Consider the following 25,394-nt stretch of genomic DNA (forward strand, 5'->3'; position numbering starts at 1 on the left):
AATTAGCACCACACCCACAAACATCTACACCCTGCACCATTGAGTCTCAGCAAGCTGCAGAATGTACTGAGGCACTGCAGAAATTCATCAAAGACCTTTAGACAGCAACTTCCAAAGCCATGATCACATCCACTTAGAAGAACAGGGAAAACACATAAAATGACAACACCTTTACTTTCATGTTTCCCTCCAAGCCCCTCACCATCCTGACTTGGAAATATATCATTGTTCCTTCACTAGTACTGGGTCAAAATGCTGGAATTCCATCCTTAAGGACATTGTGGATCAACCTATAGCACATGGACTGCAGCAGTTCAAGAAGGCAGCTCACAGAAGCTTTGAATGGATTGTATTTTTTATTGTCACATGTACCAAGGACAGTAAAAAGTGTTTTAAGTCCTTTACAAGATGTACTATATAAGTGCATCAGGGTGGCAGAACAGTGTGTTGGATATAGTGTTACAGCCACAGAGAAGGTGCACAGAGAGATCAACATTAACATTCAAGAGCTCCATTCAAAAGTCTGATAACAGCAGGGAAGAAGCTGTTCTTGAATCTGTTTATACAAACTTTTAACCTTTTCAAGGGCAACTAGAGATGGGCAATCAATACTGGCCCAGATAGGGACGCCCACATTCCAGGAGGAATTAAAACAGTCTTGGTTTCTTCCTTACCTTCTCCAGCAGTCACTGTGCAAATTCATTAGTCTGTTAACACAAAATGCGGTGAAAGTGTGAAACTTTACCACAAAGCATATTTAAGTTAAATACACAGTTATCTGTCAGGGAGAAATGAATTATGTGAAGAAGGCAGTAATAGAAGGTTACGCTGGGAGCATTCAATGAGGAGATGGAGAGGATAAATGTCTTTGGTGCCTTTTATACCAGATGGACTGAATGATCTGTTTTGGAGCTGCAGACTCAAACGTAAGATTTAAACTCCACTTGAAGCTCATTCACAAGCTAAGGGCTAAAATTGGTTTCATTCAATATGATTTGATTCAGAAGAGTACAATTATGTTTACTTCTATTTCAGTTGCACGATGATGCTAAGTTTGGAGTACTTTGTAGAACTGTGTTGGGCTTGAATAGGGTAATCACGTTTTGAACAGATGGTGAGGATATGCATTAATTATAATATAGTCATATGTTCCAACTATATGCAGTTGGAACTCAATTTGAATTGAGAGTTGAGGTATTAACCATTGAGACAACTTGTGCCTTTGGATTTAAAGGAAGTTACTGAGGAGTCTGTAATCAACAAGTAAAATCGGTGACCTCTGAAAATTGCCAATTCAACATTTACACTTTGCTAGTTTGCTCAGGAAAGCTGCTGAAGTGATTTTGTTTGAATTACAGTGACTGTAAGAACAACATAAGGGCAGGAAACTTCTGTGAGCTTAAAAAAGTAAATTATGTAAATATCTCCACTGGGGTTTCATAGACGAGTACTTGCATTGTTAACAGATTGAGGAGATTCGTGTTTGGTGCCAAATGGTTGTGTGTTATAGATCACTCAGCAAGTCTGGGTTCCTGCAACAAGTAATTTGGTGTGTATCTTGCTACCTGGAGCTGTGGGCAGTGATGATGGAGGCTGCAGTTTTCTTTTCCATTGTATGGTTGACTAGGAATCTCTCTCGCTCTTACCACTTGCCGTTGGCATAGGCTGGAAGGATTTGTAGATTGATACTTGTCATGTTACAAACAGATATTTCTTGGCCATCAGGTTCTGGACTGGAACGCGAATCTGGAGCTTCTGGCTTAGAGGCAGGTATACGACCCACTGAGCCACAAGACCTCCTAATACTGGCATTAATATATCCGAATGTATTAAGGAACAAGTGTCTTCAATATTTTCAGCAGAGGGAGTTGGTAACATCTGCAGACTGCTGAAAACAACAAAAAAAAATTCATAATTCTAAATGAAAGTCATTCCAAAGTATGGGACTTTGGAACCTGTCACCTTTTGCTAGTTAGATTATGAGGTCTCACATTGAGTGCAGCTGTACCGTTGTGAAACTGCTTGAAGCAAAAGCAAAGGAGGATACAGTGTTATTGTGGTTCAGTGTTGCTGTCACACGCTGTGGTCAATTCTAAGCACATAAATTCAAATGGTAGAAATTTCAGAGTTATTGTAGCTGATTAGCATTTTATATATCCCACAAGCCGAAGCGGGGAATTTAAACGAAAGAGCTGAAGCTAGATCTGAAGGAGCCATTCCGCTGAAAGTGGCAGCGATCGGCAAAGTGTGCCGCAGAAGGTCCAGTTCATCAGCAGCAGCACAGCCTGAAGGTAACAATCACTTGTCAAAGCACTTTTCTTGGTCAGGCATGTTGACTGAAACCTGTAGCGTTGATGTCATCGAGATTGCATTTTGTCCTGTGTGCAATGTATTTGTAATTTAACAAGCCTCAATTCTCTCATCAAAAACAAAGTTAAGCAAAAAAATTGAAACATTTCTTGAGACACTTTGATAAATTCATGAATAGGGAAGGTTTGGAGAGATATGGACAATGGGATTATGTTTGACATAGACTGGTTGGACCAAAGGGTTTGTTTCCGTGCTGTGTGACTCTATGACTCCATGTGGGGGATATTCTGACTGTGCAATTCTTGATCACAAGCTGTTTTTAAGATAAAATCCATTAATATTTCTTTTGTTGGCAAAAGTGGGATAATATAAGGTGTGGAGACTCAGTTAGAGATAAAAAAAACTGCAGATGCTAAACTCTAAGGTAAATAAGCAAGAAGAACGCAGCAAGACAGACAGCATCAGGAGGTGGAGAAGTCAATGTTTTGGGTGTACCTTCTTCAGGATTGGGGCTGGGTGTAAGGGGAGCTGTAGATAAAGTTCAGGTGAAACCCTTCTTTCAGGACTGGTGTGGAGACTCGGCACAGAGTGTGGGATGCGACAAGGTGCTGGAATGTTTATAAACCTGTAAGAGAATTGATTTTCTGCGATTTTCCACATAAAAAGTGGCCTGCTTACTGTGTAATTTTAATGGGGCAGGCATGTTCTTTTATAAAGAGTGGGTCATCTTTTCCAAGGAGTTTGCTGCTATTGCCTTCACAGTGGTTACCAGGTGCTTCTGTGGATCAGGGTCAACCCTCAATCCACTTGAGGAGATTTTGTAAAACGAAATAATGATTCTAACACCTTTAATTAAAAAAAACCCTGACTGGAAACCAGCTTTGGGAGCTCATTGAAGCTGCGACCACTGCATTAGAAGCAGAATGAATATTCAGCATTTTCCTGCTGCATGAAAATCTCCAGTGAGAGATGCGTGGGTCTGTGAGAGGCTACAGGTCTCTTCCACTAAATGCTGAATGGTAGTAAGGAAGGATTGGATGTTGTGTGGAGGGATAGAGATATATGTATATAGATAGGTATTAGGAGCAGGACCAGACCATTCAGCCCTTGAGCTGCCTCTCCTAGCCCCCTGCAAACATTTTAGCTGCCTTGTCAATCGACCCCCTATCTAACTAGCCCTGAAGAATACTCAATGATCCTGCATCTGCCATTCTCTGAATGGGGTGGGGGAACAGTTCCATAGCTTCAAGACTCTCTGAGAGAAAGAGAATCTCCCTGACTCCATGTTAAATGGGAGAGCCCTTATTTTTAAAACATGTCCCCTAATTTCAGTCTCTCCTGGAAGGGGAAACATCTGTTTAGAATCCACCCTCTCAGGTCAAGCTCTCTCAGGATTTTGTACATTTCAGGAAGACATTTCACTAAGAATTAAAATCTCAGACAATTTTTTTGTATCTGCTTTAATGATTCACATGAGCTTTCTGCTACTGTACATATCAGGCATTATTAGTAGATACAATCTCTTGGCTCTGCTATTGTCCTCATAAATGATTTTTGCACTGTGTCTGGCACCCAGTTAGATTATGATCTAACCAAAATTCTACAGAAGTTTAATATAGGATCATCGAATCCATGCAGTGTGGAAACAGGCCATTTGGCCGTACAAGTCCACACTGACCCTCCGAAGAGTAACCAACCCACAGCCATTCCCCTACTACTCTGCATTTTCCCCTGACTAATGCACCTAACCTAAACATCCCTGAACACTACGGGCAATTTTACCGTGGCCAATTCACCTAACCTGCACATTTTTGGACTGTGGGAGGAAACTGGAGCACTCGGAGGAAACCCACGCAGACACAGGGAGAATGTGCAAACTCCACACAGACAGTTACCAGAGGCTGGAATCAAAGTCGGGTCCCTGGCACTGTGAGACAGCAGCGCTAACCGCTGAGCCATAGTGCTGCCGCATGGAATCCCTACAGTGTAGAAACAGGCCACTTGGCCCAACAAGTCCACACCAACCCACCGAAGACCCAGTTTCTTACCCTATTACTCTACATTTACCCCTAACTAATGCACCTAACTTACACATCCCCCCCGAACACTTAAGCATGGCCAATTCACCTAACCTGCACATCGTTGGATTGTGGGAGGAAACTAGAGCAACATAACTTTTCTGTTTTTAAATTGTACACCTCTGGAAATGAACTCCAGTGCTTTGCTTGTATTTTGGCTGTGTTAACCTGTCCTTCTGCTTTTAATTTGTACCTCGCTTTTGGTCCTTTACCCTTTCATTCACCTAGATGTGTGTGAATCTTTGCACTGACTTATCTTTATTGCAAATTCATTCCTCACTTACATACTTCCACAAATTTATTAATGTCTTCTTATCGTGTATCTCCTCGCCCTCAACTGTTAACTGTGTCCTCAACTTAGAGTCAACTTCAAACTTGAAATTTTCCTTCTGATTATCAAATCCAAATTATTCATGCAAATGATGCTTCAGTACCAAAATCCTAAGGAACACCCCTATTAACCGGACTGAGTAACTCATTTTAACCTCTATTACCCAGGCTGAGTAACTCGTTGTAACCTCTATTAACCGGACTGAGTAACTCATTTTAACCTCTATTACCCAGGCTGAGTAACTCGTTGTAACCTCTATTAACCGGACTGAGTAACTCATTTTAACCTCTATTACCCAGGCTGAGTAACTCATTTTAACCTCTATTAACCGTACTGAGTAACTCATTTTAACCTCTATTACCCAGGCTGAGTATCTCGTTGTAACCTCTATTAACCGTACTGAGTAACTCATTTTAACCTCTATTACCCAGGCTGAGTAACTCATTTTAACCTCTATTAACCGTACTGAGTAACTCATTTTAACCTCTATTGCCCAGGCTGAGTAACTTGTAATCTCTATTAACCAGACTGAGTAACTCATTTTAACCTCTATTGCCCAGGCTGAGTAACTTGTAACCTCTATTAACTGGACTGAGTAACTCATTTTAACCTCTATTACCCAGGCTGAGTAACTCATTTTAACTTCTATTAACCAGGCAGAGTAACTAGTTTTAACCCTGACTCTCCATTTCCTGTTTTGCAGCTTGCTTTCTCTTCGTTCTGGTCCTCATACCCTGCCTTAACCATAGAGGTTTAATGTTGAGACAACATTGCAGTACATGCTATCATTTCTGACCCACTTTTAACATTGCTGCTTTGCACTTCTCAGTCAATGAAGAGCTAGCCCAGCCTCCATGCCTGAATATATTTGTTGTTATATTTTTACACTTTCTGCCAAATGAAATCAGATTGATTTTCTTACTGATGTTAGGAAGAATAGATCTTCACACAGATCGTCACTCTCTATTTTATTTCACATCAAATGTTTCCTCAACAATTTCTGGAGACATTTTCATTTCAGAAAAATTGTTATTTTTCCAGATTGTGCATGGACTTCTTTTGAATGTCAGGCAGAGAATACTGTTTCCCCATATTGTAGGAAGTGACACACTTTAGACTGGGCTCGGGCTGTTTGATAAGTATGAAAATCTACAACTGTATTCAAGTAAAAGTACAGAATGACTAATGAGGAGAGGATGCTTTGATATAAAGGGCACACTGTTCCCAGAGACAGATATTAACAAAACACACAAGTGGTAGGTGCAGAAGGCTACTTAGCCCCTCAGTATAATATGATCATGACTGATTTGTTTGTGGCCTCAGTCTGAGTTCCTGCTCACACCCCATTCCCTCATAGAACAAACATCTGTGTGACTCTACCTTAAACACTTATAATAAGCCAGCCTCCACTGCTGCCTGAGGTGGGGAATTCCAAACATTGATGCATCTCTGAAAGAAGAAATTCCTCCTCATCTCCTTCGTAAATGGGAGACCTCTCATTACGAAATTGCACTTTCTGGTTCTAGATTCTCCAATGAGGGGAAACATCCTCTCAACATCCATTCTGATGAATCCCTTCAGGATCTTAGATGTTCGAATAAGATCGGATTTCATTCTTTTAAACACCAATGAGTATAGGATCAACTTCCTCAATCTTCCGTCAGAAGGCAACCTTATAGTCACAGAAATCATCCTAGAGAACTTCTGAACTGCCTCAATTGTAAATATATTCTTTCTTAAATGAGGACAGCAAATCCAAAAACAATACTCTGGGATGTGGTTTCATGAATGCCCTCTACCGTTGTACCAGTTGCAATAAAAGCTAACATTTTATTTGCCTTCAGAATTACATTCTAAATTCTGACTTCTAGTGATGTATGCAGGGAACATCTAAATACCTCTGTATCACTGAGGAGTCACTCTCCTTTTAAATATTATTCTGCTTTTCTACCCTTTCCCCAAAGTGATACCCTTATGATTTCTGACTCAATAATCCGTTTGCCACACTATAGCCAACTAGCCTGTCTATATTGCCTTATGGACTCTTTGTGACTTGTTCTCCACTTATTTTCTTACCCATTTCATATTGTCTGACAGGTCTGCAACAATTGGTTTTAGGGTGTTTCAAATCTGCATGGAATTACTCCTTGGGAGTACCCAGGTAAACCTGTAGCTAACTAACATTGAGCAGTGTTAAGGTTCCTGTTGTATGACCAGCATGGACCATCTCCAGCCCCTGACTGCTTCGCTGCTTGTAGTCCAGCAGGAAGTACTTAGCCCTCTCTGACATTAATGAGCTAGCCAATTGTCAATACCTCCTTCGATACCTGGTTCATTTTTCAATTTCTAACTTGAAAGAGTTGGTTCCAATCTTCCATCAAGTATGTTGGAATAAAACTAGCCTAATTCCAGGTAGAGACTGCTTCACCCCCCTCTGCATTATTTCACCTGATTCAAGCATGGACTGGGATAGGAGCCTGGAAAAACCCACAATATAGATAATGGCTGTTGGAAAGAGGATTAAAGATAATGGCAGGTGGATAGAGGTGAGACACCTTGAACAAATTGCATTGTCAAAGAGGCTTGAGGAGCTTAACAGCTTCCAATCTACATAGAGAAAGAAAGTTGGTTGTGGCTTCTGAAGATGCAGAATATTGGGGCTAAGTGTTATTACACAACTTGATCTAATCCAAAACAAATGGAAGGGGCTTCATCAAAATCAACAATTCACACAAAAATGTAAAAGCCAGAAAAACTTCCGATGAAGTGTCAATTCAGTCAGATCTGTCTCACACGTAATAGCTGATTCCCTCACTGTTTGTAAGGCGAAGAACATGTTTAAAGATTATACCTGAACTGAGTGGTTATACCAATTGGGAGAAAATAAAGAGCTTAGGTATCTTCTTTTCTGGAAAGAACAGGGCTGAGGGGGTGATTGAATAGAGGGCAACAGGACGGTGAAAGAGTTTAATGAGGAAATATTGAGAAGATGCTTATGGGAGAGACCAATGATCAGGACCATAATTTTAAGATAGTTCTGAACAAAACCATTGAGAATTTAGAGAAAGTTCTGCCCCCTTAATCAGGAACTCACGACAATTGGGGGACAAATGGCATGGATTCATTTAGAGGAAGTTAGATCAACATGGAAGGACAAAGTGAACAGAAGGATGTACCGATGGAGTTAGGTGCAGGAGGGAGTTTTGTTTGCAGCATAAACATTAACGTAAACCTCATTGTCTCTGTGCTGCACATTCCATGTAATTCAATGAATGAAATTAATTACTCAATAATGTGATAGAATAAAGTAATAAAGAATTGTCATTTGGTGGTACACAGTTTCTGTGCTCTTAAAAGAAAGGATACATTTTGTTGAAATGTTGAATCTTGCATTAATCAGAATACTTTGCAAGAATAACAATTCAAGGGGAAAGCCAATAATTATCTTGCAAATTGATAAAGTACAGGAATTCTAGTGCTGATGGGACATCAGATATGGAGGCTGTACGTCCCAAATACTGGCAAATTGTGTCAAACAGCATATCCTTTAGGCTCTTCACAACAAGTAACTGTACCAACCTGCAAAGAATTGCAATGCAATGTTCAATGTAATTCTGCAATTGGACACTTTTGTGCAAAGAATTATGCTGACAGCCAGAATAGGACTGTCAGGTGGTCCTGCAGTGTGTTACACATGCAGGGACGAATGTATAGGACTCTGTTCTTTGCAGACAAAAAGATGCAAGCTCACTGCGCCTATTTCAACTTGATAATTTAGGTGATAGCTGTTCGCTGGTTCAATTTTTGGAACAGTACCCAAATCAATCAGTCAATTTGCTGGGTTTAAATTTAAAGAAAGATTGGAAGTTATTTGTCAATCCCCATCACTGGGTGTGATCTCCATGTCAATGTCTCTACCAATCATTGTTTGCTTGCCATCTAATCAGCTTGCTTTTCGTATGTTTGTTTTCCTCTTGAATTGGCACTCTTGTGAAATGTCCTGATGAGTGCAAGATGAAATGTTTTGACAAAATATATCTTCTTCCAACAACAAGACAGAATTGTTGCAACACAGAGTAAGGCCATTTGGCCCTTTAGTTTTCTCCAGCTCTCTAACTGAGTAATCCACATGGTACCTTTTCCCCATAACCCTTCATGGTCTGGGTGGGTTACTCTTCGGAGGGTCAAGTATGGACTTGTTGGGCCAAAGGGCCTATTTCCACACACTGTAGGGGTTCTAATTCTAATTCTAAAATACACAGTCTTCCTTTTCATATAATTATCTAATTTCCTTTTGAATATCTTGATTGAACATGCCTTTACCACACTCTTACTCTTGACTTTAACTAATCGCTGTGCAAAATGTCTTTTTTTGCTCAAATAATTTTTGGTTTATGTTTTGCAAATCAATGTAACTTTGTGCTCTCACATTCTCAATCCTTTCAGGAGTGGAAATGTTTTCTCATTATTTGTTCTGTCCAGGTCCCTCCTAATTTTGAACACCCATATCAAATCTTCTCTCAGCCTTTTGTTCTCCAAAGAAAAACAGACACAATTCTTCAATATGCCTTCATAACTGAAGTTTCTCATCCCTGAAGTCATTCTTGTGAATCTTTTCTGTACCCTTTCTGATATTTTCACTACCTGCCTAAAGTGGGATGCCCAGATATGAATGGACTGCTCCAGCTGAGGCTAAACTAGTGTCTAATACAAGTTTAACATAATCTCTTGGCTCTTGTACTCTATACCCCTAGGGATGGCATGGTTGCTCAGTGGTTAGCACTGCTGCCTCACAGCGCCAGGGACCTTAGGTGCCATTCCCTTGGGTGACTATCTGTGTGGGTTTCCTATGGGTGCTCCAGTTTCCTCCCACAGTGCAAAAATGTGTAGAGTGAGTGGATTGGCTATGCTAAATTGCCCTTTAGCATCTAGGAATGTTTAGGTGAGGTGGATAGGCATGGGAATGCATGGTTACAGGGATAGGGTGGGGTAGAGGTTGGTCTTTGTGGGCTGCGCTTTGGAAGGTCAGTGTAGATCTCATGGGCCAAATGGCCTGCTTCCCCACACTGTAGGGCTTCTATCAACCAAACAATCTAGGACATTGTAGCTGTAGTATGGACATTGTAACTGTAGTGACTGCTCTCTTGATCTGTCCTGCCATATTCAATGGCTTATGCACAAATCCCCTCCTAGTTTCTCTGCTTCTGTTGAATGTCCTCTGTTTTATACAATCCTTTCATGGTCTTCCTGTCAAAAGAAATCACTTCAAAATTTCTCTGCACTGAATTCAGTCTGTCACTTGTCACCAATTTGTTTCAGTGCTTTTGAAATTCTAAACTGTCCTCCTTACAGTTCACAATGCTTCCAAGTATCATATTATCTGCAATGTTTGAACAGGTGTCCCGTACATTGAGATTTAAGTCACTAATATATGTAACAAGAAGAGCAAGGGACTCAACACTAATCCCCAGGGAACTTCACAACAGACATTCCTTCTGCTCAAGAGATATCCATTAACCAATACTTAACTGTTTCAGCCAATTTTGTACCCATCTTGTTACTGTCCCTTTTATAAGTTAGCTCACAAGTTCACTAGACTATGTGAAACATCTTTTAAGTCAATGTACCATGTCAGGGAATTAGCTTAGCTCAGTTGGCTGGATTGTTGGTTTATAGAACAGTGTGGGTTCAATTCCCATCGCTGGTTTGAGGTTACCGTGAAGGATTTTCCTTCTCAACCTCTGCCCTCACATGAGGTCAGGTGGCCCTTGGTTAAATCACCACCAGTCACTTCTTACAAATGAAGTGGCCCTATGGACTGGTAAGATTATGGTGACACAACAACCATATCAATTGCACACCCACATGAACCCTCTCTGGTATCGTTTTCTCCCCTAACCAATGTGTGCTGATTTTCTCTAATTAACCCACATTTGGCGATGTGGCTGTTCATGTTGTTCTGAGTTATTGTTCCTTGAAGTTTCCCGACCACTGAAGCCAAATTGACCGACCTGCCTCTGATGGGCTTATCTTTACACTTTTCTTTTTAAACAAGAGCTGCCACATCCCCAAGTCCAAGGAATACTGGAAAATTATGATAAATGTTTCAACAATTTCCACCCTTGGATGCAGCTCATCCTATTGCTGTTATCAACATTATGTACAGACATCCTACCAATACCATCTATTATCAAATTTAGATCCTTCTCGTGTAGTTTTCTTATATTTGTTACAGTGGCTTTGACAACATTTTTTTTTGGTGGACCTAGATGCAAAGTATTCATTTTCTACCTCACTATTTCTCCTGGTCTCATGCTTAAGGTACCATTTGGCCCTTTATTGACCCTGCTCCTCCTCTTCACATTCTTTTTCCACTCACTATGTTAGTATTCTCTTTTATGCTTGTCTCAACTCATGCCCTTTCTTTACTTATTTGCTTTCTGACCTGTCCTCTGAACCATCTCTATCTATGCTGCTCGTTGCCTTGGAAAAGCAGCCAACATCATCAAAGACCCTTCCCGCCCTGGTTATAATCTCTACTGACCTCTTCTGTCAGGCAGAAGATACAAAAGCTTAAAAAGCACTGACCAACAGCTTCTTCCCTGCTCTTACTGGATTTCTGAATGAACCGATCAAATTTCAAATCTAATGTTGATCTTGCTTTTTATGAACATTCTTTGCCGCTGGAACTGTGCATTCTTCACTCTGTTTTATGACCTTATGATCTTTGTATGGTATGATCTGCCCCTACTACATTGCATAACAAACCTTTTCACTGTACTTAGGTATATGTGACATTAATAATAAATCAAAATCAATCTTTTCCATTCAGCCTGATTCTTCATTGTATTAGCTATTTGAGATTTGTCATCAGCGGATTTTTCTTCTTCACCCGTGATCTCTAGCTCATACATTTCTGCTGAAAGAATAGATTGAGAGTTATGCTGAGACGGTCAAGTATTTTCAGTAGAGCAATCAAAAACACTTTGAATAAAACAAAGGGGCAGCATGGTGGCTCAGTGGTTAGCACTGCTGCCTCACAGCACCAGGGTCCTGGGTTCGATTCTCGCCTGTCTGTGTGGTGTTTGCACATTGTCCCTGTGTCTGCGTGGGTTTCCTCCCACAATCCAAAGATGTGCAGGTCAGGTGAATTGGCCATGCTAAATTGCTCACAGTGTTAAGTGTGTTAGTTAAGGGTAAATATAGGGTAGGGAAATGGGTTTGGGTGGGTTTCTCTTTGGAGGGGTGGTGTGGACTTGTTGGGCCGAAGGGCCTGGTTCCACACTGTAGAGAATCTAATCTAATCTAATCAAACTGCAGATGCTGGAGATCTGAAACGAAAACAGAACTTGCTGGAGAAAGTCAACAGGTCTGGCAGCATCTGTGGACAGAAAGCAGAATTAACATTTCATGTCCAGTGATCCTCCTTCAGAACAGTTCTGAACAAAGCAGTTAACACTGCTTTGTCTCTCCACAGACGCTACCAGACCTGCTGAGGTTGTCAGTCAAAGTTGTTTGTTAAGTCAAGTAACTTTTCTCAGAGTTCAGGTCAACCTAAGCCCGGGTTTTTGAGGTGCGTTTTGCAATTTGCACATTACTACCTGATCTTATTGTAGCTGACTCTCCTGGTTGGGATAGGGATATATTTGGGGCAATGTGTGTCACCAATGGTAAAAATCAGTGATTAACACTCATATTGAAACCCCTTTGGTATGAGAAAATGCTCATGAAGCAAAAATCACTGATTAGTCTTTTTCATTCTTGAAACCATCTGGTAACAAAGTACTTTCAGTTGTTAGGAAGAAAGATAATCAAAAGAAATAGGGCTTTTATGACATACTTGAAAAAAAAAACAAAATAAAATGGCCATGGAACAGATTTAGTTGGAAGTTATCTTGAGGTAGGGCTGATGTTATGAAGAGTGTTTTGAAAGACTGCTTCTTTTTCATCGAACTGGAGATTCCTATTGAGGAATCCAAGTTTACGAAATTATAGTCTGGGAAACATTGGTAGATTGAGTATATTAAAACTGGAAAGACTGAATACATTAAAAGGCACAAAAAATATTTGAGATAAAAGAAGTTTGAAGAATCTTATTTACATGGCAAATGGTTTACAATTTGCCTTCTCTGCCATGAATCCTCACTGAAATAGAGGAACTAATGCAGGCCATTCAGCCCTTGCACCTGATCTGCTATTCCATTAAATCATAGCAATCTTTTCGTTTTAAACTCCATCTGACTGCCCAGTTCTATAACTTTACTTAACAATGATAAATCAATATTAACTTTGAATTTTTCTGAGGTATGAGTGGTGATATTAAAGGTTTTGCATGAGATGCTTCTATTTATAAAGCTCAGGAGGCATTAAGCATTTTCTTTTTAAGCAGCCTTTACAATTTGTCCTGTCACCTCCAAAGGTTTATGTTGGTGACACCAGGTACTAGGGTTCTGTTGGGCTGATAGCGGCCTAGCCCACTGGTCAGAGAATTAGTGAGGAATTCCAACTGTTTCTGTGCACAAAGCATGGCAAAACAATGTCCTTGTGGTCTCATCAAGCCATCCCTCGTGTTTGAGGTGCTAGGCTGTCTTCCAAGAGCTGTTGGTTAATCAGACGATGGTAGTTACTCATGGCACCAGTGCCAACAGGAGTGAAGGTTTCTGGGGCACAGTGCCCATGGTCATCATAGGAGCCTGGACTAAAGGTGAAGGAAGGCACGAGGGGAGTTGCAGGAAAGGGAGAAAAGGTAGGACATGAGGCAATGGCCTGTCATTGGCTACCTACCTGCCCAATGTTGGGTCTCCCAACTGGGCACTGAGTGTCCAATTACAAAGGACTATTGATCATTTGTTTTGAGAAGTCACCGGAGAACCTGATAAGGTTTGCTGGATGGCCCTCTAAGGGTGTGAGAGAACTGTATGGCCTCTAGTTACTCTCTGAACCGCCATTAAATTGTGGAGTTCATGGGTCTAATGCATGCCAATTAGAAGGTAATGAACCTAATTGACATCCCACAGCCCATGGTGGAGTATCCCAGGTCAGCTCTTGCCTCACCCGCTGACTTATCTGAAGGTGGGACTGGGGCCAGAGGTCAAGTTTTGCCATTGCTAGGAAACTGACATGGGGCCTCTCTCCTACGTTTCCAAGGGGCTGGCCACCATGATTCCCGCTGTGACAGGTTGCATACAATCCAGTCTCAGGTCTTTCTGTCCCTGCCACCCTTTTACAGTTGTATTCATGACAATTCTGCTCATTTTATTTTTAAAATCTTCAATCACATTTCTCTCTATTAAATTTCGTCTGCCTTTGGTCTTGTATTTCTATTTCTGACTTTATCCTCAGGATACCTACTTCTCACTGTTCACTGAATTTTGCACTGTCAATAAACTTATAAATTAAGCCCTTTGTACCTCACTTTGGGTCATTTATATACAATTGCCCTGACTCTGGTGTACTACAATAGTAAACCTCATTGTACAACAGGCAATATATAGCAATGTATAGCAATGTTGAAAAGGTACCTTGTGCAGGATGGTAATATTACCATCATAACAAGGTAAAGGACCAGCTCATAACAATTCAACATGAGGCAAGATCAAACTGGAAGAGTTGTTCAGCTGGTAGCTCCCAAGCATTTACCTCAATACCATTTTGGCACTATATACCGATAACATTTTGGAGTCTCAGTGAGAATTCTTCAAATTTGTAGATGGCAAAAAAAAACGTAAGGAGGGGCATTTTGCTTCTGAAGAAATGGCTCGACGAATATGAAATGAGATGGGGCAAAGTTTGCATGTGGAAGTAACAATGGCTAGTGTTGTCTGTAGGAATAAAGTGGTGCACACAAAATGGGTAATGTTTCCCACAGTGTAACCTATGAGTGGTGCTAAAGTTGAAGATGCCTTATCTAGGTGCCTTACACTCGATCATCAACATATCCAAGTACTGGAGAGGCACAGTCAACAAAGGAAATAGATTGTTCAGCTGTGTAACTGAAATAGTTGCTGGTGGTTCACCCAATGGAGGGCTGGAAAATCCAACAGGACAGAGCTGAAACAAACGATGGGTCCATGGACAAATTTATTTCGGCATTGGAGAAATATAAAGCTATAACGTTGGCATCTCTTTGGCACCATTTAGACCTGATAGTGTATTTAAAATTAGGGGCATAGTCAGACAGGCCATTTGGACTGAACCAAGCCGGAAGTTCTTCACCCAGAAGCTAGTGAATCTTTGAAAATCTCTAGCCCTCAGAGCTGATGAGGTTCAGACATTGAGTATATCCAAGAGAAAGATTGATCAGTTTCTAGATATTAAAGTAATCAAGGGATATGGGGATTGGGCAGAAAATGGTGTTCAGGTAAAAGATGCCATGATCTAGTTGAACAGCAGATTGAGCTTGTTGGATTGAATGCCCTCCTCCTTTGATGGAGTCAGAATAAACCTTCACACAAGCTTTACATCTTTGCAAGATTATCAATGCAAAGCCAAACTATTTTGCATGAATTTTAAGGGGGATCTCTCCAGCTGTATAAATTGTTGTGATTGCTTGAAATTTCCTATAATGTCCCTATAATGCCCCATCTGTTTTTCATTGGCCCACTGACAGATTCAATTAAGATTTGAAAATCCGAAAGAGCAATAAGTGGATGGATTTTTTACAAACTTACAACTTCTGTCTGAGTACCATCCTGAAGACAGATGCAATTACAGTAAAGATGAGACAAAAAAAATCATTTCCATAGCTGGACTCAGCCTGTTGTCTTGTTTACGTTATGCAATGCGCAATGTGGTGATCTGAGTGACTGAGAGCATTAAGGATGTGGGTAACCTGTGGTTTGTTCTCACAAAGTCTGCACCTGACTGGTTATAAATCTTTGTATGACAGTGGTTTGAATGACAAAAATGCAACGTTTAACTGAAAACCACCCTAACTGAGCATCAATGTACAAAAAGAAATTGCTGTAGCATTTAACTGCAGTGATGATGTAGACTAAAGTGGTCTGCATCTATTGTTTAAGATAAGCATGCACACAATGCCATGATGAAAATTTGATATTTCAAAACAGTACACAGAAATTGTTAGTGTAATAGTTTGGTTCGGCATTGCCTTTGTTCTAGTCATTGATAATGTTCTCTGGCCATTTAATTTGATCAGTTACCTGTATAGACCTGGGATATTTACACAGTGTACTTAGAGTGTAGCTGTACTGTAGATGTGAAACAATTTCCATTGACTCTGCAGCTTTAGTGTAAATGCAGACTCACTCAACAGGAGTGAGATTGCCTGGAGGAGATAATCTCTATTTTGATACAGTCAGAATAGACCTTCACACAAGATTTACATCTTTGCAAGATTATCAATGCAAAGCCAAACTATTTTGCATGAATATTAAGGGAGATCTCTCCAGCTGTATAAATTATTGTGATAGCTTGAAATTTGTCATTCTTGCATTCATCCTGATGAGGGCAAGATGAAAAGTTCAACAATATATCTCTCTTTTTCAGTTAAATGGAATGAATTTCCTTAGAGGTCCCCTTGACTGGTAGCCACAGCTATTGTGGAAACCTACTTAAAGTATACACAGAATATTGGCACCCACTGATCTGCTAATGAATTCATGCAATTGGACATGATAATTCTTGAGGTGACTCATACCACATGCTTCAGTGATTTTGAAATGCCAGTGCATCAGAACCTCTTTGGGTGTTCTAGCACAATGCAAAAGTTTGGATGTCAAAATATCATTTTGATCGTAGTTGGGTTTCCCCTGAAAATAACGTCAAGTTTTTGGTTTTAGGAACTATCATTACATTTGGACTATTTTATGGTAAATGATTACAATGGATTCAACTTATTTTTTTTTAACCAGTAGAAACAAGACATTTTCATTTAAGGTACTGGGAAAGCATCACCTTCTGCCTTGAGACCCTTCAACCACACAGCATCAACATCGACATCACTAGTTTCCAAATTTCCCTTCCCCCTATCCCAGATCCACCACCCTCTTCACCTGACCTGTCCATCTTCCTTCCCACCTATCCACTCCACCCTCACCACCGGTCTATCACAATTACTCCCATCTGCATTAACCTATCACCTTCCCAGCTACCTTCGCTCCAGCCCTACCCCCACCTTCCTATTTATCTCTCAGCCCCTTCCCTCTCCCCATATTCCTGATGAAGGGCTTAATGCCAAATGCCGATCCACCTACTCCTCGGATGCTGCCTGACCTGCTGTGCTTTTCCAGCACCACACTTTTCGGCTCTTAATGTCCAGCATCTGCAGTTCTCACTTCTCATTTTCATTTGCGGGAAAGATGCAACAGAATGGGATGGTTAGTGGCTGAACGGCAAAAGCAACAATTTAATCACTATCCCATTCTGATGTTTCAGGCTTTCTTCTTTGGTTGCTGCATTTCCTCCCAAATTGTTTAAACTTCAAATTAATGGACATAAAGTTCACATCAGGTGTATTAATTTCTGCACCAAAATGCATACTCATTGAGAGTGGAAACTGCCAAGAACTTTATCCTAAATGTACTTCTAAATCTGTTAGCCACATTGAGCTGACAATACAACGTTTTGTGCTTTTTTTTAAGGAGTACAGACAGAGCTATGTATATTATGGCGGCACGGTGGCTCAGTGGTTAGCACTGCTCCCTCACAGCACCAGGGACCTGGGTTTGATTCCAGCCTCGGGTGACTGTCTGTATGGAGTTTGCATGTTCTCCTTGTGTCTGCATGGGTTTCCTCCAGGTGCTCTGGTTTCCTCCCACAGCCCTAAGATGTGCAGGCTAGGTGAATTGACCATGCCTAAATTGTCCACAGTGTTCAGGGACGTGTGGGTTAGGTGCATTAATCAGGGGTAAATGTAGAGTAATAGGGGAATGGGTTTAGATGGGTTATTCTTCGGAGGCTCAGTGTGGACTTGCTGGGCCGAGAGGCCTGTTTCCACACTGTAGGAATTCTAATCTATTCTATTATCTGTACAAAATGTAATGGTAGCCAACATCAAACTGCAGTTGCTACGCCTGAGTCCCCCACCTCAGACACAGCAAAGAGAACATAGCAGCTTCATAAAGCCGGAATTAAAATACTGTAGATTAGATGCTGCAGGTGTGTAATAGGGAACAGAAAATGCAGAAGATCTTCAGCAAGTTAGAAACATTCAAAGAGAAAGAGACAGAAACAAAGATAATGTTTCTGGTTGTTGACCTTTTGAGAGGACTCTGAAATGTCAATGATCGGAAACATTAACCCTGTGTTCTTCCCACAGATGTTGCCCAACCGAGTGACTGTTCCTAGTGTTTTGTTTTTATTTCAGATTTCCAGTTTTACTGCCATTTCTCCCTGACGAGTATCCATTGCTTCTCATCTACAAGATTTTAATTTATCTTTTAATTTGTCTTTTATTTTATTGTACTATGTTTGATCGTGGGTGTGCTAAAACTAAGTCCACAGCCAGATCTTTTCATAGCCACTGTATCTGTTCTGACTTGTTCCATATGGATTCCAGTTTAAAACTAACCCTTCTCATTTTGGATTCCTCCTTGTTGTAGACATAGGTTCAGCAATTCTCTGATCAATGCTCTCAATGTCTCCTAAGATGTACCCTCGCCTCCAGTTCTGTTGAAAATTACTTGACCTGAAGGTTAACTCTCTGTCTGTCCCTAAAAATCCTGCCCGACTTGATGACTGTTTCCAATACTTTAGATTAAAATTGGGTAGTGATTAAGCTATTGTCCAATAATTCAGTTATTAGCTTCCTATCCCTCTCCATGGTTTACAGCATTCATTTTTAAAAATAACTTTTGCTAATAGTGAGCAATATGGCAGAATTGTACCTCTGCTACAAACACAGGACAGGAGCATGAGGTGAAAATCTGAACCATTGCACAAGATAATGTTGGAGATTAGGTTGACAAATGTGTCGTCAAGAATCGGCCTTTGAAAGGAAAAATGGAGGTTGGTCAGTAGTTTATTGATTGAGATACACATTGTGCAGATAAAAAAAAACCAAACATGAGTGAGAATTGTATTAATTGAATCCTAAACTAGATGAAACCAGACATGCATGCTTCTTTGGATAGAGGGTTTATGCAGAGAGCATAGCATTACCACATGTCTGCCACCTCCCAACCCAGTGTCCCAGCAGTCTCTCTCTTTACACAGACACCTACACACACATTCTTATACACACACACTCACGCAGACCTTCTCTCATACACACGCTCTCTCAGGCACACACACATCCACACGCACACCCTCTCACAGGCATATACTCCGTCATACTTTATCAAGCACGCACCCATACACACTCACACAGTCTCTCCCTCTGTCTCTCTCTCTCTGACACACACACACTCTCTCTCTTTGTCTGTCTGTCTGTCTGTCTCTCTCTGTCTCTCACTTTTCCTCGCGCCCACGCACACACATATAAGTCTATGGGGTGAATTTTCATTTGCAGATTTGTCTTTGCAGATACGTTCTATTTTGTTCAAAGAGCACACAATCTATAGGCAGTCATTCCATGTAACATGTTATAAATTCCTACTTTGGAAATAGAACCAGTCTAATCCAAGGTTGGAATACAGACAGACTCTGACCTCACACCTTTAATGCAATGTCTGAGATGAGATGTTACCTTTTTCTTGTAAAACCTTGTTATCTCAGGACAGTGACTTGAAAGAGGTTCAGGGATTTACATATTAATGAATCAAAGCCTGCAACCCACTCGAAGTGATTAAGACTTAACAGCAATCTCAGTTTGTTCAATACATAGCATCAGTTGTATGACACTTTAATCTTTTACTATAAATTCTGTGTCCTATGATCCTGCCCCACTAGCCATCTGACAAAGTAGCAATGCTCCAAAAACTTGTACTTCCAAATAAACCTGTTGGGACTATAACCTGGTGTTGTATGATTTTTAACTATCTCTTTTTCAAGACTTGTTAAAAAAAGCTAATGAGACAACTAAATGAACAAGCAGCAGGCCCTTAAAGGGATGCTCCAACAAAACCAAATCCTCAAACGAAACATAAATTTGATTTTGGATAATCTCATTTTGTACTCTTTTGAATAATTTTAAATTAACCAATTAAACTAAATGAACTAAAACAGGGAAAACATACCCACCTCCGATAGGTAACCTCAAAGAGTGCAGTATCATCCCGTCCAGAAAGTGAATCCGGTCTTTCATGTAACAAACAGGAATACTAGTCACTATGTTAACCAGTAGACCCAACTTATCAGTCTCTCTTCATAGACTTAAAAAAAAAACTCAACCTGCTCAGACACGTTAGTACACATCCTTGGGCAGACTGGATCTGAACCCAGGTGTTCTGACCCAGAGGCAGGGACATTATCACAACACCATAAGAACCCACTTACCCCTAAAGATCCTTTCCAAATCCTCCATGTCAAGACCATTGAGGATTTTATAGCTATTTGAATCAACTTGTTTGGACACATTATGACACACCCTTTGGCAGATGGGACTGGAACATGAACTTTCTATCCTGAAGATAGGGACACTACCACTGCACCATAAAACCACCTCCACTTTGAGAAGCTCAAATAAAGCAAATAGGATCAAATTTAAAGATGACAGGAGTACTGTAATTAAAGACTAAACTTAAAATAGTACTTTGGGGAGATTATGTATTCCAGCCTCTGCTGTGGCCAACATTCTCTAATAGTCTTCCTTTGTAGTTAATTAGAAAATGCATGACCCAAATAAAGCCAGAAAGCCCCTTAAAGGAAGGGGCCAATTCAGGCTAAAACTCCAAAGGAAATTGACAAAATCAAATTAACATTTGGTTTTATCAAGAAATAACACATTCTAGTTTCACTTTGTAAGTCCTCTTGATATTTTCTAACCCAACTATTTAGAAAAGTTAATACGCACCACTGCATCAGGTGGGACACAGACCTGAGGTAGGGACACTACCATTGCATTACAAGAGCCATTCAAAAGTGTACCCCAGTATGTAAGTAAATTCCCTTCACCATGTATCACAATTTAATTAATATATCATGAACAAATAAGATGTTGTAAACTGTTAAGCAAATGTGCTGCTGCATCCTCCCTGATGAGGTCACTGGTGAAAGGTTCTGAACTGAAACATCAACTCCCTTCCTCCTCTGATGCTGCTTGACCTGTTATGCTTTTTCCAGCTCCACTGTTTGTCCACTTGAGTCCATTGTACTTTTTCTTTCGAGTCTTGAATCTCTATAGACGCCGTAACACCTGCTTATATTCCCAGAAATTTAAGATTGTTTATTGAAGCTCATCAGGAACTCATCCTCCACCATCCTTCAAGACCCAAAGAGACATGATATCTGGACTAAGTGATTTTTCTTGACCCTCTCTCTCTGTTTAATTAATGGACTCTTTGTCAATTGGACCTCACAATATGGGAGACCTGGTGGCTCATTGGTTAGCACTGCTGCCTCACAGCGCCAGGGAGTTGAGTTCAATTCTAGCCTCGGGCGACTGTTTCTGTGTAGTCTCCTCTGGGTGCTCCAATTTCCTCCCACAATATTAGGTTAGGTGAATTGGCCATGCTAAATTGCCCACAGTGTTCAGGGATGTGTAGGTTTGGTGCATTAGTCAGGGGTAAATGTAAGGGAATGGGACTGGGTGGGTTACTCTTTGGAGGGTTGGTGTGGACTTGTTGGGCCAAATGGCCTGTTTCCACACTGTATGATCGTCTATGAGTGTTAGGGGAGGCAGTGACCTAATGGTATTATTGCTAGATGATTAATCCAGAGACCCAGGTCAGGTTCTGGGAACAGATGGTGGAATTTGGATTCAATAAAAATGTAGAATTAAGAATCCAATGAATCGATTGTCAGGGAAAAACCCATCTGGTTCACTGATGTCTTTCAGGGAAGGAAACTGCTTCCCTACCTTGCCTGACCTATATGTGATTCCAAAGCCACAGCTATGTGACTGACTCTTAACTGCCCTCTGGATATCTACAGATGGGCAATAAATGATGGCGTTGTCAGCCAATATCTTGGGAACGAGTAATAATGAAAGGATACTTGTTGCTACTGAGATTTTTTTAAAAAATCATTTATGTGATGTAGGTGTTGCTGGTTAGGCCAGAATTTATCCGTCACCTCTAATTGTCTTTGAGAATGTGGTGGCCAGCTGCCTTCTTGCTGTCTATTTTGCTTGTGACTGAATGACTTAAATTTCAGCATCATTTCAATCTTTTCAAGATCTAAGTTGCCCCTTTTCTTGCTGAAGGTAGAACTTCATTTTAGGCAAATTTCAAAGATTTGAATCTACACCTTGGTGACCCAAGCTTTGGTTATAAAGTCATCTTAAGAGATTATTCCCATGTGAATAAACCTTGCTATGTTTTCTTTTAAATAAACCCGTCCTTGAACCTAATTGTCTAACTGCGATGGCTACTCTAGTTAACCAATAGTCTGTTCAATTGCAGGAGAAAAGAACACCAGATATGGCTTCAACAACTGCAGATGGCAGCTATGAAGGCTTTCCCTCTGCATCAATTCCTGACTACAACTATGCGTATGACTATGACAGTGAATCAAGTGGAATGTGCAGGAAATCAGATGTTAGACAGTTTGCCCAGCATTTCACGCCACCTTTCTACACCATTGTGTTCCTGTTAGGTTTTGTAGGGAATATTCTGGTAGTGGTGATATATGCTTTCTACAAGAGATTGAGAAACATGACAGATGTCTATCTTCTGAACCTGGCCATCGCTGACCTCCTTTTCCTCTGCACTCTACCATTCTGGGCTCTAGAGGCAAAATTCGGATGGATATTTGGAAACATCCTGTGCAAAACTGTCAGGGGCTTCTACAAAATAAACTTCTTCAGTTGCATGCTGTTGCTGACTTGCATCAGCATCGATCGCTACATCGCCATTGTAAAAGCTATAAAGGCCCGCGTCTCAAAGCAGAAAATATTTCTTCACAGCAAACTAATCTCTCTAGTAGTCTGGGTGACTGCAATATTGTTGTCGCTCCCCGATTTTCATTACAGTTCGAAAAATGAGAGCCAACAGAGCTGCTCAACAAACTATCCCGGGAGCATCCTGAAAGTAGCAGGGCTGGCAGTGCAGATAACTGTTGGGTTCTTCCTGCCTTTTGCTGTCATGCTGTTCTGCTACTCCACGATCATTTGGAAACTGCTCCAGGCCAAGAGCTTTCAAAAGCACCGAGCTATAAAGTTGATAGGGACAGTGGTGAGCGTTTTTGTCCTTTCACAATTACCGTACAACAGCATGATGATAGTGAAAGCCATGGACGCTGCCAACATGACAATCACCGATTGCGGCATGCTTAAGAATGTTGACATTGCCACCCAGATCACACAAAGCATAGCCTTCCTGCACTCCTGCCTGAACCCGTTCCTCTATGCATTTCTCGGCGTTAGATTCCGACAAGATTTGTTGAGAATTATGAAAGATATAGGCTGTATGGGCCAACGGCATTTCAGGGGAGCTAGCAGACCACAACAGACGATATGGAAACGCAGCTCTGTTCATTCAGAAACAGACACAACAGGGACATTGTCCTTGTAAACACCATTCACAGAACATGAAGAAGCTGCAAGTCAGGAGCACAAATATTTACAGAATTCACTTTTTTATTGAATCAAAACATCTGCACCTGAAAAGCCAAAACAGCTGAAGAGTATTGCTTTAATTCTTTTTTTCTAACGTGACTCAATGTTCACCAATTAGATCTGGGCAAGCAGTTTTCAGAGAGACAACTAGAGTGGGACGGGGAAAATCATTGCTCTTGTTAAAGTCTCAATCAAACCTCAAACCCTGGAAACTCATTTGCAGAAAGAAACCATTCAGGGGTGTGGTGACAACTTGCTTCAGGATTGAATCAGCAGAACCGTGAACAGAAAAGAAACTGGTTGACACTTGCAATTCCCCCATTATGATGAGTCCCCCATTATGACTATCAGCAAAATACACACAAAGTGATTTCACATGATAAAGTCGTGGCTGGGGAACTGAACGCTCACAAAAACTCCTCTTGGCTAGCGACGGGGGAAAAGTCAAAAGTCGACTATTATTTAAAATAAGAAAAATCAGACTAATGTGGCCATTACTCGTGCATTGAAATTTACCAATTATTCATTGCGAGTTTTAGTTTTTTTAGCATTAAATGCTTGAATAGGAAGTTAGATTTTGAACTATTTTAATACTTTAAACTTTCCGCATACATGCCAGTGACTTGTAGCAATCTTTGTCCACTGGCAGAAAGGAAGCTATTTTTAAACATTTTGTTTGGTTATACATACTGTGACTTTTAAAAATGCATTGTATATGTAATATTGAATCTGGAGTCAGAACATGGGTCAGATGTGTATAGACAGGTACAGTAAGGAATTGAACTACCTTTAAGCAATTCTCTTACAGAAGGTAAGAGGAAATTTCATCAGAATAAGCTTGCATACCATCGGCATTTTGCTCGTTTGACCATCTCATTCTGGTTTTAAATGAATTTTGTTTTTAATGACGTTTTCTTCAATACTTTGTAAGAATTCCAAGTAATTACTCGCGTATTTGTATGTATGTTGACAATAAATCTGTGAACTGGACTCACTGTTGTGTCATTTGTTTCGCAATCACAATCTGAGTTAGCTGAATTGAATTAGCTTTGTTGCCACATGTACTCAAATGAGTACAGTGAAAAGTTTACAGTCACCACATTACAGTGCATCTTCGGTACAAAGGTACCTCGATACAGATACTCAAATTCAAATTCTTAGGAAACAAAAAATTAGAAAAGTAAAGAAATAAATAGTCCAGCCTTATAGGTCATAGGAATAAATTAGAAAACTAAACAAATAAAAAGTTCAGAATATCTTTGTTGTAACATGTAGCAGTAACATTATATAAACAATTATTACAGATGGCGTATGAGGAAGCTATTCAACGACCAAGAAAAATATTGCAAATCTCACTCCCCTCTCTCCTTTCCTCGTGGCCTACAAATTATTTCTCTTCAAATAATGACTGAATTCTCTTTTGAATCCCCTTGTTTTCAGCCCAATCAAGCCTTAATTGAACTGGCTTCCAACCCAACATCTGACTGAGCATTCTAGATCCTAATCACTCCCTGCCTAAAATATGTTTTGCCTCATGCTTATCACCTTAGTTTGGTTTCTTCTGCTGGTCAGTTATAGAGTCATTGAGATGTACAACACGGAAACAGAACCTTCAGTCCAACTCAACCATGTTGACCAGAAATCCTAAATTAATCTAATCCCATTTGCCAGCATTTTCCCCATATCCCTCTAGACCCTTCCTATTCATATACCCATCCAGATGCCTTTTAAATATTGTGTTTGTACCAACCTCCACCACTTCCTCTGGCAGCTCATTCCATACACGCACCACCCTCTCGGTGAAAACGTTGGCCCGTAAGTCATTTTTAAACCTTTCCCCTATCACTCTAAACCTATTCCCTCCAGTTCTGGACTCCGCCACGCTGGGGAAAAGACCTTATCTACTTACCCGATCTAGGCCCCTCATGATTTAATAAACCTTTTTCAGGTCACCCCTCAACCTCTGACACTTCAGGGAAAACAGCACAGCCTATTCAGCCTCTCCCTATAGTTCAAACTGTCCAACTCTGGCAACATCCATGTAAATCTTTTCTGAATC

At 40.6% G+C, this 25,394-nt stretch overlaps 1 protein-coding gene across 1 annotated transcript; it reads left to right on the forward strand.

The window, feature by feature from the left end:
- The first annotated feature begins 1,975 nt into the window (after window positions 1-1,975).
- On the forward strand, window positions 1,976-24,281 carry LOC140465116 (C-C chemokine receptor type 9-like). Its single transcript, XM_072560981.1, has 2 exons — window positions 1,976-2,291; window positions 22,182-24,281. Exon 2 carries the CDS (start codon window positions 22,200-22,202, stop codon window positions 23,289-23,291), a length of 1,092 nt encoding a protein of 363 aa, XP_072417082.1. The 5' UTR covers window positions 1,976-2,291; window positions 22,182-22,199; the 3' UTR covers window positions 23,292-24,281.
- The last annotated feature ends 1,113 nt before the right edge of the window (window positions 24,282-25,394 follow it).

This window comes from Chiloscyllium punctatum, chromosome 41, assembly GCF_047496795.1.
Source record: "Chiloscyllium punctatum isolate Juve2018m chromosome 41, sChiPun1.3, whole genome shotgun sequence".
Taxonomy (NCBI): Eukaryota; Metazoa; Chordata; class Chondrichthyes; order Orectolobiformes; family Hemiscylliidae; genus Chiloscyllium; species Chiloscyllium punctatum.